The sequence below is a fragment of the Oncorhynchus kisutch genome, linkage group LG6 (assembly GCF_002021735.2).
Source record: "Oncorhynchus kisutch isolate 150728-3 linkage group LG6, Okis_V2, whole genome shotgun sequence".
NCBI classification, from domain to species: domain Eukaryota; kingdom Metazoa; phylum Chordata; class Actinopteri; order Salmoniformes; family Salmonidae; genus Oncorhynchus; species Oncorhynchus kisutch.
The window spans coordinates 74,893,310-74,906,774 of record NC_034179.2 but is presented as its reverse complement, the minus strand read 5'-3'; the positions used below and the strand labels follow the sequence as shown (position 1 = coordinate 74,906,774).

General features: G+C 39.9%; 2 protein-coding genes across 2 annotated transcripts; both read left to right on the top strand.

The window, feature by feature from the left end:
• The first annotated feature begins 5,118 nt into the window (after positions 1-5,118).
• On the top strand, positions 5,119-6,690 carry LOC109887667 (gamma-crystallin M3). Its single transcript, XM_031825933.1, has 3 exons — positions 5,119-5,804; positions 5,981-6,220; positions 6,376-6,690. The coding sequence occupies exons 1-3, from the start codon at positions 5,778-5,780 to the stop codon at positions 6,649-6,651; spliced, it is 543 nt and encodes a 180-aa protein (XP_031681793.1). The 5' UTR covers positions 5,119-5,777; the 3' UTR covers positions 6,652-6,690.
• Positions 6,691-11,411: 4,721 nt separating this feature from the next.
• Positions 11,412-12,536, top strand: LOC109897340 (gamma-crystallin M3-like). Its single transcript, XM_031825932.1, has 3 exons — positions 11,412-11,653; positions 11,827-12,066; positions 12,222-12,536. Exons 1-3 carry the CDS (start codon positions 11,627-11,629, stop codon positions 12,495-12,497), a joined length of 543 nt encoding a protein of 180 aa, XP_031681792.1. The 5' UTR covers positions 11,412-11,626; the 3' UTR covers positions 12,498-12,536.
• The last annotated feature ends 929 nt before the right edge of the window (positions 12,537-13,465 follow it).

Below are 13,465 nucleotides of genomic sequence, written 5' to 3'. Positions count from 1 at the left end.
GTTATATGGACTTGGACTTTTACCAAATAGGGATATCTTCTGTATACCACCCCTACCTTGTCACAACACAACTGATTGGCTTAACTTTTAAGAAGGTACACCTGTTAATTGAAATGCATTCCTGGTGACTACCTCATGAAGCTGGTTGAGAGAATGCCAAGAGCATGCAAAGCTGTTATCAAGGCAAAGGGTGGCTATTTGAAGAATCTCAATTATAAAATATACAGTGCCTTGCGAAAGTATTCAGCCCCCTTGAACTTTGCGACCTTTTGCCACATTTCAGGCTTCAAACATAAAGATATAAAACTGTATTTTTTTGTGAAGAATCAACAACAAGTGGGACACAATCATGAAGTGGAATGACATTTATTGGATATTTCAAACTTTTTGAACAAATCAAAAACTGAAAAATTGGTCGTGCAAAATTATTCAGCCCCTTTACTTTCAGTGCAGCAAACTCTCTCCAGAAGTTCAGTGAGGATCTCTGAATGATCCAATGTTGACCTAAATGACTAATGATGATAAAAACAATCCACCTGTGTGTAATCAAGTCTCCGTATAAATGCACCTGCACTGTGATAGTCTCAGAGGTCCGTTAAAAGCGCAGAGAGCATCATGAAGAACAAGGAACACACCAGGCAGGTCCGAGATACTGTTGTGAAGAAGTTTAAAGCCGGATTTGGATACAAAAAGATTTCCCAAGCTTTAAACATCCCAAGGAGCACTGTGCAAACGATAATATTGAAATGGAAGGAGTATCAGACCACTGCAAATCTACCAAGACCTGGCCGTCCCTCTAAACTTTCAGCTCATACAAGGAGAAGACTGATCAGAGATGCAGCCAAGAGGCCCATGATCACTCTGGATGAACTGCAGAGATCTACAGCTGAGGTGGGAGACTCTGTCCATAGGACAACAATCAGTCGTATATTGCACAAATCTGGCCTTTATGGAAGAGTGGCAAGATGAAAGCCATTTCTTAAAGATATCCATAAAAAGTGTTGTTTAAAGTTTGCCACAAGCCACCTGGGAGACACACCAAACATGTGGAAGAAGGTGCTCTGGTCAGATGAAACCAAAATTTAACTTTTTGGCAACAATGCAAAACGTTATGTTTGGCGTAAAAGCAACACAGCTCATAACCCTGAACACACCATCCCCACTGTCAAACATGGTGGTGGCAGCATCATGGTTTGGGCCTGCTTTTCTTCAGCAGGGACAGGGAAGATGGTTAAAATTGATGGGAAGATGGATGGAGCCAAATACAGGACCATTCTGGAAGAAAACCTGATGGAGTCTGCAAAAGACCTGAGACTGGGATGGAGATTTGTCTTCCAACAAGACAATGATCCAAAACATAAAGCAAAATCTACAATGGAATGGTTCAAAAATAAACATATCCAGGTGTTAGAATGGCCAAGTCAAAGTCCAGACCTGAATCCAATCGAGAATCTGTGGAAAGAACTGAAAACGGCTGTTCACAAATGCTCTCCATCCAACCTCACTGAGCTCGAGCTGTTTTGCATTGTCTCGATGTGCAAAATTGTCTCGATGTGCAAAACTGATAGAGACATACCCCAAGCGACTTACAGCTGTAATCGCAGCAAAAGGTGGCGCTACAAAGTATTAACTTAAGGGGGCTGAATAATTTTGCACGCCCAATTTTTCAGTTTTTGATTTGTTAAAAAAGTTTGAAATATCCAATAAATGTCGTTCCACTTCATGATTCTGTTCCACTTGTTGTTGATTCTTCACAAAAAAATACAGTTTTATATCTTTATGTTTGAAGCCTGAAATGTGGCAAAAGGTCGCAAAGTTCAAGGGGGCCAAATACTTTCGCAAGGCACTGTATTTTGATTGTTTAACACTTGTGTGGTTACTATACGATTCCATATGTGTTATTTCATAGTTTTGATGTCTTCACTATTATTCTACAATGTTGAAAATAGTAGAAAACAATAAAATCGCTTGAATGAGTAGGTTTTCTAAAACTTTTGACCGGTAGTATAATATAATTGACACCTGCCATTTGATAACTGATGTTAAGGGGGCATTCATCATCATCATCATTCAGACATTTCTATTTCCCAATAATATTTACCAGAAAGATATGCGTGGCGTTTAACTTCTACCCTATACCAGGGTATCCCAAACTTGGTCCTGGGACCCACCTATGTGCACGTTTTGGTTTTTGCATTACATATTTACTTTCAAAAAGCATTGAAATGAATGTCCTTTAGATGATAAAGAGGGATTTTGATGTTAACACTAAAGCATTAGTCAACTTGTAGAGCTAACAAACTTCGCTAATCATACACGTTGTGCTACTCCACAAACAATACTCTAATTGATTGGCCAACATCGAGCCTGTGTACAATAAACGCTAATAGATATTGATACAATTTACGAAAGCTTTTCTCTCTACATCATTATACAACTCCAATTACAAAGGTGCCACGATAATTTTCGCGAAACAAGGTAAGAAGGTGTCTAGTAATTGCATATAAAAGTAAAGCCAATCATCAGTGAAAAATACAGTCAAATGAGACAAAGTAAAAAAATAAATGTAAATGAAGCAACAAAAGACTAATATAGAGACTTCAGTTTGATAATCACCCTCCAGCCATATTATTGGTCCTGTGTGGTTCAGTTGGAAATAGTGTGGTGCTAGGTTTGTTTCCCTCAGGGATTACATATACTGAAGTGTATGCATCTCCAATCCAAAATTAAATCTAGGATTGGCTTCCTATTTGGTAACAAAGCATTCTTCACTCATGCTGCCAAACATCCTCTCGTAAAACTGACCATCCTACCGATCCTCGACTTCGGCGATGTCATTTACAAAATAGCCTCCAACACTCCACTCAATAAATTGGATGCAGTCTATCACAGTGCCATCCGTTTTGTCACCAAAGCCCCATATACTTCCCAGCACTGCGACCTGTATGCTCTCGTTGGCTGGCCCTCGCTTCATACTCGTCGCCAAACCCACTGGCTCCAGGTCATCTACAAGTCTCTGCTAGGTAAAGCCCGGTCTTATCTCAGCTCACTGGTCACCAAGGCAGCACCCACCGGTAGCACGTGCTCCAGCAGGTATATCTCACTGGTCACCCCCAAAGCCAATTCTTCCTTTGGCCGCCTCTCCTTCCAGTTCTCTGCTGCCAATGACTGGAACGAACCGCAAAAATCTCTGAAGCTCGAGACTCTTACCTACCTCACTAGCTTTAAGCACCAGCTGTCAGAGCAGCTCACAGATCACTGCACCTGTACATAGCTCATCTGTAAATAGCCCATCCAATCTACCTCATCCCCATACTGTTTTAATTTATTTAGCTTCTTTGCACCCCAGTATCTCTAGTTGCACATTCATCTTCTGCACATCCTACCATTCCAGTGTTTAATTGCTATATTGTAATTACTTCGCCACCATGGCCTATTTATTGCCTTACGTTAAGAATCCTACCTCATTTGCACATGGTGTATATAGATTCTTCTACTATATTATTCATTGTATGTCTGTTTATTCCATGTGTAACTCTGTGTTGTTGTATGTGTCGAGCTGCTTTGCTTTATCTTGGCCAGGTCACAGTTGCAAATGAGAACTTGTTCTCAACTAGCCTACCTGGTTAAATAAAGGTGAAATAAAATAAAATAAACTCACTGTAGCGTACATCACTTTGGATATAAGTGTCTGCTAAATGGCATTTTATTATTAATATTAAAATATGTAACAATAGCAATATTGGTGTGATTTCTATGACGCTCATGTTGTAAGTCATAGGACGGTAATTGTTCATGGAGAACATCCCCCTCTGTATGTTTTCAACATAATCCTTATGACAGCCTTTGTTTGTGGTTGCACTACTAGTTTCATATTTTAGAATTTCTTTTTACATTTCATGAAGACTTCCAAAAGCTCTCAGTGGCAATTTCATTGTTTTTATGTTCACATACAAAACACACGGACATTAGTTGAAATCACCACCGTGCAACTCATTGTGGGTCCAAAGCAGCAATATGTTGATATTTAATGGCCTTGCCTCATTGGAAAACTGTGTACTTCTTCTCAGTCCAAGTAAACAAAAAGCATTTAATGAATTTAGCTCAAAATAGAGCTTATTTCAATCCACAGAAACGTGCGTGTTAGGTAGATAACCTACAAAATGGGCGGAATAACAAGCTTTTGCTGCATCGATATCAGGCACACCATTGGCAAAAACTCAACAAGCCAAGAAGTATCTCTGATGTGACTGAAAGGCAGAAGCTCAACAGGATTCAGAGCAGTCTTCCAGGATTTTTACATAGTGAAAACTAATTGCCTCTTCAGGGGAAGAGGAAGGACTGCATGAGGCTTCTATCAGCACAGTAGAGTGATGACCTGACCTGGCATAACAAGACAATAGGTGCCAAATTTAGCTCCACACCACACCTCTAAATATCTACAGTATCTACATACTGGATTTCTAACTGGATCGGTGCCTAGCACCGGGTCAATCCAGGCGGGTGTCTTTACATAAGAACCTTCCCAGCTGGTAACCCAAACTCCACGGTACAATGTAACACGCCAGGTACTCCAAAGTATCTTGGGAATGTGAGATGTTAAAAATAGTTGGTACTTGATGCAAAGCAGAAGATTTCTGCCCTATAAAAAGCTCCCACAGAGGATATGTGAAAGATGCAAGCAATGGCAGATAGGCCTTCTAGCATGCCTTTCTCCGTCATCACAGTGTGTGGGATATTTAAGAAGGGAGTGGTTAATAGAGAGATGGATTAATAGAGAGGTAGGTGTGTGTTTGCTTGCTTGCGTGTGTTTGCCTGCGTGTGTTTGCCTGCGTGTATGATTGCTTTGCCTAAATGTGCCCAGATTGTAGATCAGAGGAAAATATGTTTTCATAACCTCAATATTGTAAAAACTATCTTAATATTGAATTTAGGGGGGCAGAGAGTACCATTGTGTGTGAATTAACTAAACTGTAAAATCTATAAAGTATTATAACAGTCTATAAAGTATTATAACAGTCTATAAAGTATTATTAACTCTAATTAACTATTTACAGACCCTTTTATAAACCTTTCATAAAGGCTTCATAAATGAATTAACAAATTTAAGTATTTGAAATATTTTTCAATACAATTGAACGTTTTGTAACAATTTCTGTAGTATCGTTTTATGAACCATAAATGTTAGTTAAATTCGACTCACTTTTGATGATGTATTCACTGGTTAGGAATGTCGGTCTACGTCAAGTCCACTGAGGTTTAAGAATGGTTAAATCAGCACACTGAACAAAAGATGAGTAACAATACATAGTTTAAACTAACAGGTTAACCCCAGATTTTCACTCTTCATTCAATGTGTGATTTATGCTAAATGTCTAAAATCAAATGAGCTTACAATATAACATTGAGCCTGTATCATTAATATTTGATCAAATAAGATTACAAAACATAGAAAAGCATTGTGACATGTACTGTATGGAGAACATTCCTTTTCAAGGCTGTTACTAGCTGTTGTAAACTCTCAAAAGGCTATATGTTACTATATGTTTGAGAAACAGACAATTGAGAAACAGTCTTTCTAAAGACACTGAGGGATCCAGTCACTGGAAATGTGGACGTAACCTCAGTGGCCTCTGCAGGCTTCTATAGCATGTTGCTGGGTCAGGGGTTTGAACAATGGAGCTGGGAATTCTTTAGGTCTGGTCAGGTATAAAAGAAAGGGTTAAACCAGGTAGGAATCAGTTCAGGAGCAGCAACCAGCAGCACAGTGAGCAAACATGTCCACCAGCATGAACATGGGCAGGGTAAGTTTAAAACCAAAATATATACTTTAATTTTCATAGATTGTTATGCAATAGACCTGTAGTGTTCTAGCACCCCCAACTACAACATTAAAGTTCTTTAAAGTTCCTACATTTCTCAAAAATGTTTGTTTCATAAAATATTTTAGTTCATAGAAATTATCCCTTTTTATTTTCAGATCGTCTTCTACGAGGACAGGAACTTCCAGGGTCGTTCCTATGAGTGCAGCAGCGACTGCGCTGACATGTCCTCCTACCTGAGCAGGTGCCACTCCTGTAGGGTTCAGAGCGGCTGCTTCATGGTCTACGACCGCAACAACTACATGGGAAACCAGTACTTCATGAGGAGGGGAGAGTACTCTGACTTCCAGAGTATGATGGGAATGACTGATATCAGGTCCTGCCGCACGATCCCCATGGTAGGCAATATGATATTTAGTCTGCTGTTAACAGCCCCGCTCGAAGTAGCTTTGTGATGTCCATAATCACACAAATCATATAGGCTCTGTGATGCGTTCCAACAGTCTGATGTATTCAGTAATTCATTCAACATATGCTTATTTCCTCCTAACAGCACAGAGGATCCTACAGAATGAGGATCTACGAGAGAGATAACTTCGGAGGTCAGATGCACGAGATGATGGACGACTGTGACTCCATCATGGACCGTTATCGTATGTCCGACTGCCAGTCCTGCAACGTGATGGATGGCCACTGGCTGATGTACGAGCAGCCCCACTTCAGAGGCAGGATGACTTACATGAGGCCCGGAGAGTACAGGAACTTCAGGGATATGGGCATGAGTGGCATGAGGTTCATGAGCATGAGGCGTATCACTGATATGTGCTAGATATGTTATGTTGACCAAATAAAAGTGATTGATAATCCGGAACAATTGAGTGTGCTACATCATTTCAATATTTGGTGTTTTGTGTTTCCATCTGTGGTTATGATATAACATAGGCCAATAATATATACTACCAGTCAAAATCTTTAGAACACCTACTCATTCAAGGGTTTTTATTATTTTTTACTATTTTCTACATTGTAGAATAATAGTGAAGGCATGAAAACTATGAAATAATACATATGGAAACCTAAAAAGTGTTAAACAAATCAAAATATATTTTATATTTGAGATTCTTCAAATAGTCACCCTTTGCATTGATGACAGCTTTGCACACTCTTGGCATTCTCTCAACCAGCTTCACCTGGAATGCTTTTCCAACAGTCTTGAAGGAGTTCCCACATATGCTGAGCACTTGTTGGCTGCTTTTTCTTCACTCTGCGGTCCGATTCATCCCAAACCATCTCAATCTGGTTGAGGTCAGGGGATTGTGGAGGCCAGGTCATCGGATGCAGCACTCCATTACTCACCTTCTTGGTAAAATAGCCCTTACACAGCCTGGAGGTGTGTCATTGAACTGTCGAAAAACAAATGATAGTCCCACTAAGCCCAAACCAGATGAGATGGCGTATCTCTGCAGAATGCTGTGGTAGCCATGCTGGTTAAGTGTGCCTTTAAATCTAAATAAATCACAGACAGTGTCATTAGCAAAGCACCCCCACACCATAACACCTCCTCCTCCATGCTTTACGGTGGGAAATACACATGTGGATGTCATCCATTCACCCACACCGCATCTCACAAAGACATGGCGGTTGGAACCAAAAATATCCAATTTGGACTCTAGACCAAAGGACAAATTTCCACTGGTCTAAGGTCCATTGCTCGTGTTTCATGGCCCAAGCAAGTCTCTTCTTATTATTGGTGTCCTTTAGTCATGGTTTCTTTGCAGCAACTCGACAATGAAGGCCTGATTCACACAGTCTCCTCTGAACAGTTGATGTTGACATGTGTATGTTACTTGAACTCTGTGAAGCATTTATTTGGGCTACAATTCCTGAGGCTGCTAACTCTAATGAAGAGATAACTGCAGCAAAGGTAACTCTGGATCTTACATTCCTGTGACGGTCCTCATGAGAGCCAGTTTCATCATAGCGCTTCATTGTTTTTGCAACTGCACTTGAAGAAACGTTCAAAGTTCTTGAAATGTTCCGTATTGACTGACCTTCAAGTCTTACAGTAATGATGGGCTGTTGTTTCTCTTTGCTTATTTGAGCTGTTTTTGCCATTATATGGACTTGGACTTTTACCAAATAGGGATATCTTCTGTATACCACCCCTACCTTGTCACAACACAACTGATTGGCTTAACTTTTAAGAAGGTACACCTGTTAATTGAAATGCATTCCTGGTGACTACCTCATGAAGCTGGTTGAATGCCAAGAGCATGCAAAGCTGTTATCAAGAATTGAAATGAATGTCCTTTAGATGATAAAGAGGGATTTTGATGTTAACACTAAAGCATTAGTCAACTTGTAGAGCTAACAAACTTAGCTAATCATACACGTGCTACTCCACAAACAATACTCTAATTGATTGGCCAACATCGAGCCTGTGTACAATAAACACTAATACATATTGATACAATTTACGAAAGCTTTTCTCTCTACATCATTATACAACTCCAATTACAAAGGTGCCACGATAATTTTCGCTAAACAAGGTAAGAAGGTGTCTAGTAATTGCATATAAAAGTAAAGCCAATCATCAGTGAAAAATACAGTCAAATCAAGACAAAGTAAAAAAAATTATGTAAATGAAGCAACAAAAGACTAATATAGAGACTTCAGTTTGATAATCACCCTCCAGCCATATTATTGGTCCTGTGTGGTTCAGTTGGAAATAGTGTGGTGCTAGGTTTGTTTCCCTCAGGGATTACATATACTGAAGTGTATGCATCTCCAATCCAAAATTAAATCTAGAAGTGGCTTCCTATTTGGCAACAAAGCATTCTTCACTCATGCTGCCAAACATCCTCTCGTAAAACTGACCATCCTACTGATTCTCGACTTTGGTGATGTCATTTACAAAATAGCCTCCAACACTCCACTCAAGAAATTGGATTCAGTCTATCGCAGTGCCATCCGTTTTGTCACCAAAGCCCCATATACTTCCCACCACTGCGACTTGTATACTCTCGTTGGCTGGCCCTCGCTTCATACTCGTCGCCAAACCCACTGGCTCCAGGTCATCTACAAGTCACTGCTAAGTAAAGCCCGGTCTTATCTCAGCTCACTGATCACCAAGGCAGCACCCACCGGTAGCACGCGCTCCAGCAGGTATATCTCACTGGTCACCCCCAAAGCCAATTCTTCCTTTGGCCGCCTCTCCTTCCAGTTCTCTGCTGCCAATGACTGGAACGAACCGCAAAAATCTCTGAAGCTCGAGACACTTACCTCCCTCACTAGCTTTAAGCACCAGCTGTCAGAGCAGCTCACAGATCACTGCACCTGTACATAGCTCATCTGTAAATAGCCCATCCAATCTACCTCATCCCCATACTGTTTTAATTTATTTAGCTTCTTTGCACCCCAGTATCTCTACTTGCACATTCATCTTCTGCACATCCTACCATTCCAGTGTTTAATTGCTATATTGTAATTACTTCGCCACCATGGCCTATTTATTGCCTTACGTTAAGAATCCTACCTCATTTGCACATGCTGTATATAGATTTTTCTACTATATTATTGACTGTATGTTTGTTTATTCCATGTGTAACTCTGTGTTGTTGTATGTGTCGAGATGCTTTGCTTTATCTTGGCCAGGTCGCAGTTGCAAATGAGAACTTGTTCTCAACTAGCCTACCTGGTTAAATAAAGGTGAAATAAAATAAAATAAACTCACTGTAGCGTACATCACTTTGGATATAAGTGTCTGCTAAATGGCATTTTATTATTAATATTAAAATATGTAACAATAGCAATATTGGTGTGATTTCTATGACGCTCATGTTGTAAGTCATAGGACGATAATTGTTCATGGAGAACATCCCCCTCTGTATGTTTTCAACATAATCTTTATGACAGCCTTTGTTTGTGGTTGCACTACTAGTTTCATATTTTAGATGTTCTTTTTACATTTCATGAAGACTTCCAAAAGCTCTCAGTGGCAATTTCATTGTTTTTATGTTCACATACAAAACACAAGGACATTAGTTGAAATCACCACCGTGCAACTCATTGTGGGTCCAAAGCAGCAATATGTTGATATTTAATGGCCTTGCCTCATTGAAAAACTGTGTACTTCTTCTCAGTCCAAGTAAACAAAAAGCATTTAATGCATTTAGCTCAAAATAGAGCTTATTTCAATCCACAGAAACGTGCGTGTTAGGTATATAACCTACAAAATGGGCGGAATAACAAGCTTTTGCTGCATTGATATCAGGCACACCATTGGCAAAAACTCAACAAGCCAAGAAGTATCTCTGATAAGACTGAAAGGCAGAAGCTCAACAGGATTCAGAGCAGTCTTCCAGGATTTTTACATAGTGAAAACTAATGGCCTTTTCAGAGGAAGAGGAAGGACTGCATGAGACTTCTATCAGCACAGTAGAGTGATGACCTGACCTGGCATAACAAAACAATAGGTGCCAAATTTAGCTCCACACCACACCTCTAAATATCTACAGTATCTAGATACTGGATCTCTAACTGGATCGGTGCCTAGCACCGGGTCAATCCAGGCGGGTGTTTTTACATAAGAACCTTCCCAGCTGGTAACCCAAACTACACGGTACAATGTAACACGCCTGGTACTCCAAAGTATCTTGGGAATGTGAGATGTTAAAAATAGTTGGTACTTGATGCAACGCAGAAGATTTCTGCCCTATAAAAAGCTCCCACAGAGGATATGTGAAAGATGCAAGCAATGGCAGATAGGCCTTCTAGCATGCCTTTCTCCGTCATCACAATGTGTGGGATATTTAAGAAGGGAGTGGTTAATAGAGAGATGGATTAATAGAGAGGTGTGTGTGTGTGTGTGCTTGCTTGCGTGTATGATTGCTTTGCCTAAATGTGCCCAGATTGTAGATCAGAGGAAAATATGTTTGCATAACCTCAATATTGTAAAAACTATCTTAATATTGAATTTAGGGGGGCAGAGTGTACCATTGTGTGTGAATTAACTAAACTGTAAAATCTATAAAGTATTATAACAGTCTATAAAGTATTATTAACCCGTATTAACTATTTACAGACCCTTTTATAAACCTTTCATAAAGGCTTCATAAATGAATTAACAAATTTAAGTATTTGAAATATTTTTCAATACAATTGAACGTTTTGTAACAATTTCTGTAGTATCGTTTTATGAACCATAAATGTTAGTTAAATTCGACTCACTTTTGATGATGTATTCACTGGTTAGGAATGTCAGTCTACGTCAAGTCCACTGAGGTTTAAGAATGGTTAAATCAGCACACTGAACAAAAGACGAGTAACAATACATAGTTTAAACTAACAGGTTAACCCCAGATTTTCACTCTTCATTCAATATGTGTGATTTATGCTAAATGTCTAAAATCAAATAAGCTTACAATATAACATTGAGCCATGTATCATTAATATTTGATCAAATAAGATTACAAAACGTAGAAAAGCATTGTGACATGTACTGTATGGAGAACATTCCTTTTCAAGGCTGTTACTAGCTGTTGTAAACTCTCAAAAGGCTATATGTTACTTTGTTTGAGAAACAGACAATTGAGAAACAGTCTTTCTAAAGACACTGAGGGATCCAGTCACTGGAAATGTGGACGTAACCTCAGTGGCCTCTGCAGGCTTCTATAGCATGTTGCTGGGTCAGGGGTTTGAACAATGGAGCTGGGAATTCTTTAGGTCTGGTCAGGTATAAAAGAAAGGGTTAAACCAGGTAGGAATCAGTTCAGGAGCAGCAACCAGCAGCACAGTGAGCAAACATGTCCACCAGCATGAACATGGGCAGGGTAAGTTTAAAACCAAAATACATACTTTAATTTTCATAGATCGTTATGCAAAAGACCTGTAGTGTTCTAGCACCCCCAACTACATTAAAATACTTTAAAGTTCCTACATTTCTCAAAAATGTTTGTTTCGGAAAATATTTCAGTTCATAGAAATTATCCCTTTTTATTTTCAGATTGTCTTCTACGAGGACAGGAACTTCCAGGGTCGTTCCTATGAGTGCAGCAGCGACTGCGCTGACATGTCCTCCTACCTGAGCAGGTGCCACTCCTGTAGGGTTCAGAGCGGCTGCTTCATGGTCTACGACCGCAACAACTACATGGGAAACCAGTACTTCATGAGGAGGGGAGAGTACTCTGACTTCCAGAGTATGATGGGAATGACTGATATCAGGTCTTGCCGCACGATCCCCATGGTAGGCAATATGATATTTAGTCTGCTGTTAACAGCCCCGCTCAAAGTAGCTTTGTGATGTCCATAATCACACAAATCATATTGGCTCTGTGATGCGTTCCAACAGTCTGATGTACTCAGTAATTCATTCAACATATTCTTATTTCCTCCTAACAGCACAGAGGATCCTACAGAATGAGGATCTACGAGAGAGATAACTTCGGAGGTCAGATGCACGAGATGATGGACGACTGTGACTCCATCATGGACCGTTACCGTATGTCTGACTGCCAGTCCTGCAACGTGATGGATGGCCACTGGCTGATGTACGAGCAGCCCCACTTCAGAGGCAGGATGACTTACATGAGGCCCGGAGAGTACAGGAACTTCAGGGATATGGGCATGAGTGGCATGAGGTTCATGAGCATGAGGCGTATCACTGATATGTGCTAGATATGTTATGTTGACCAAATAAAAGTGATTGATAATCCGGAACAATTGAGTGTGCTACATCATTTCAATATTTGGTGTTTTGTGTTTCCATCTGTGGGTATGATATAACATAGGCCAATTATATATACTACTGGTCAAAATCTTTAGAACATCTACTCATTCAAGGGTTTTTATTATTTTTACTATTTTCTACATTGTAGAATAATATTGAAGACATCAAAACTATGAAATAATACATATGGAAACCTAAAAAGTGTTAAATAAATCAAAATATATTTTATATTTGAGATTCTTCAAATAGTAACCCTTTGCATTGATGACAGCTTTGCACATTCTTGGCATTCTCTCAACCACCTTCACCTGGAATGCTTTTCCAACATTCTTGAAGGAGTTCCCACATATGCTGTGCACTTGTTGGCTGCTTTTTCTTCACTCTGTGGTCCGACTCATCCCAAACCATCTCAATCTGGTTGAGGTCAGGGGATTGTGGAGGCCAGGTCATCGGATGCAGCACTCCATCACTCTTCTTCTTGGTAAAATAGCACTTACACAGCCTGGAGGTGTGTTGTGTCATTGAACTGTCAAAAAACAAATGATAGTCCCACTAAGCCCAAAGCAGATGGGATGGTGTATCTCTGCAGAATGCTGTGGTAGCCATGCTGGTTAAGTGTGCCTTTAAATCTAAATAAATCACAGACAGTGACATTAGCAAAGCACCCCCACACCATAACACCTCCTCCTCCATGCTTTACGGTGGGAAATACACATGTGGAGATCATCCATTCACCCACACCGCGTCTCACAAAGACACGGCGGTTGGAACCAAAAATATCAAATTTGGACTCTAGACCAAAGAACAAATTTCCACTGGTCTAGTCTCTTCTTCTTATTGGTGTCCTTTAGTAGTGGTTTCTTTGCAGCAACTAATGAAGGCCTGATTCACAAAGTCTCCTCTGAACAGTTGATGT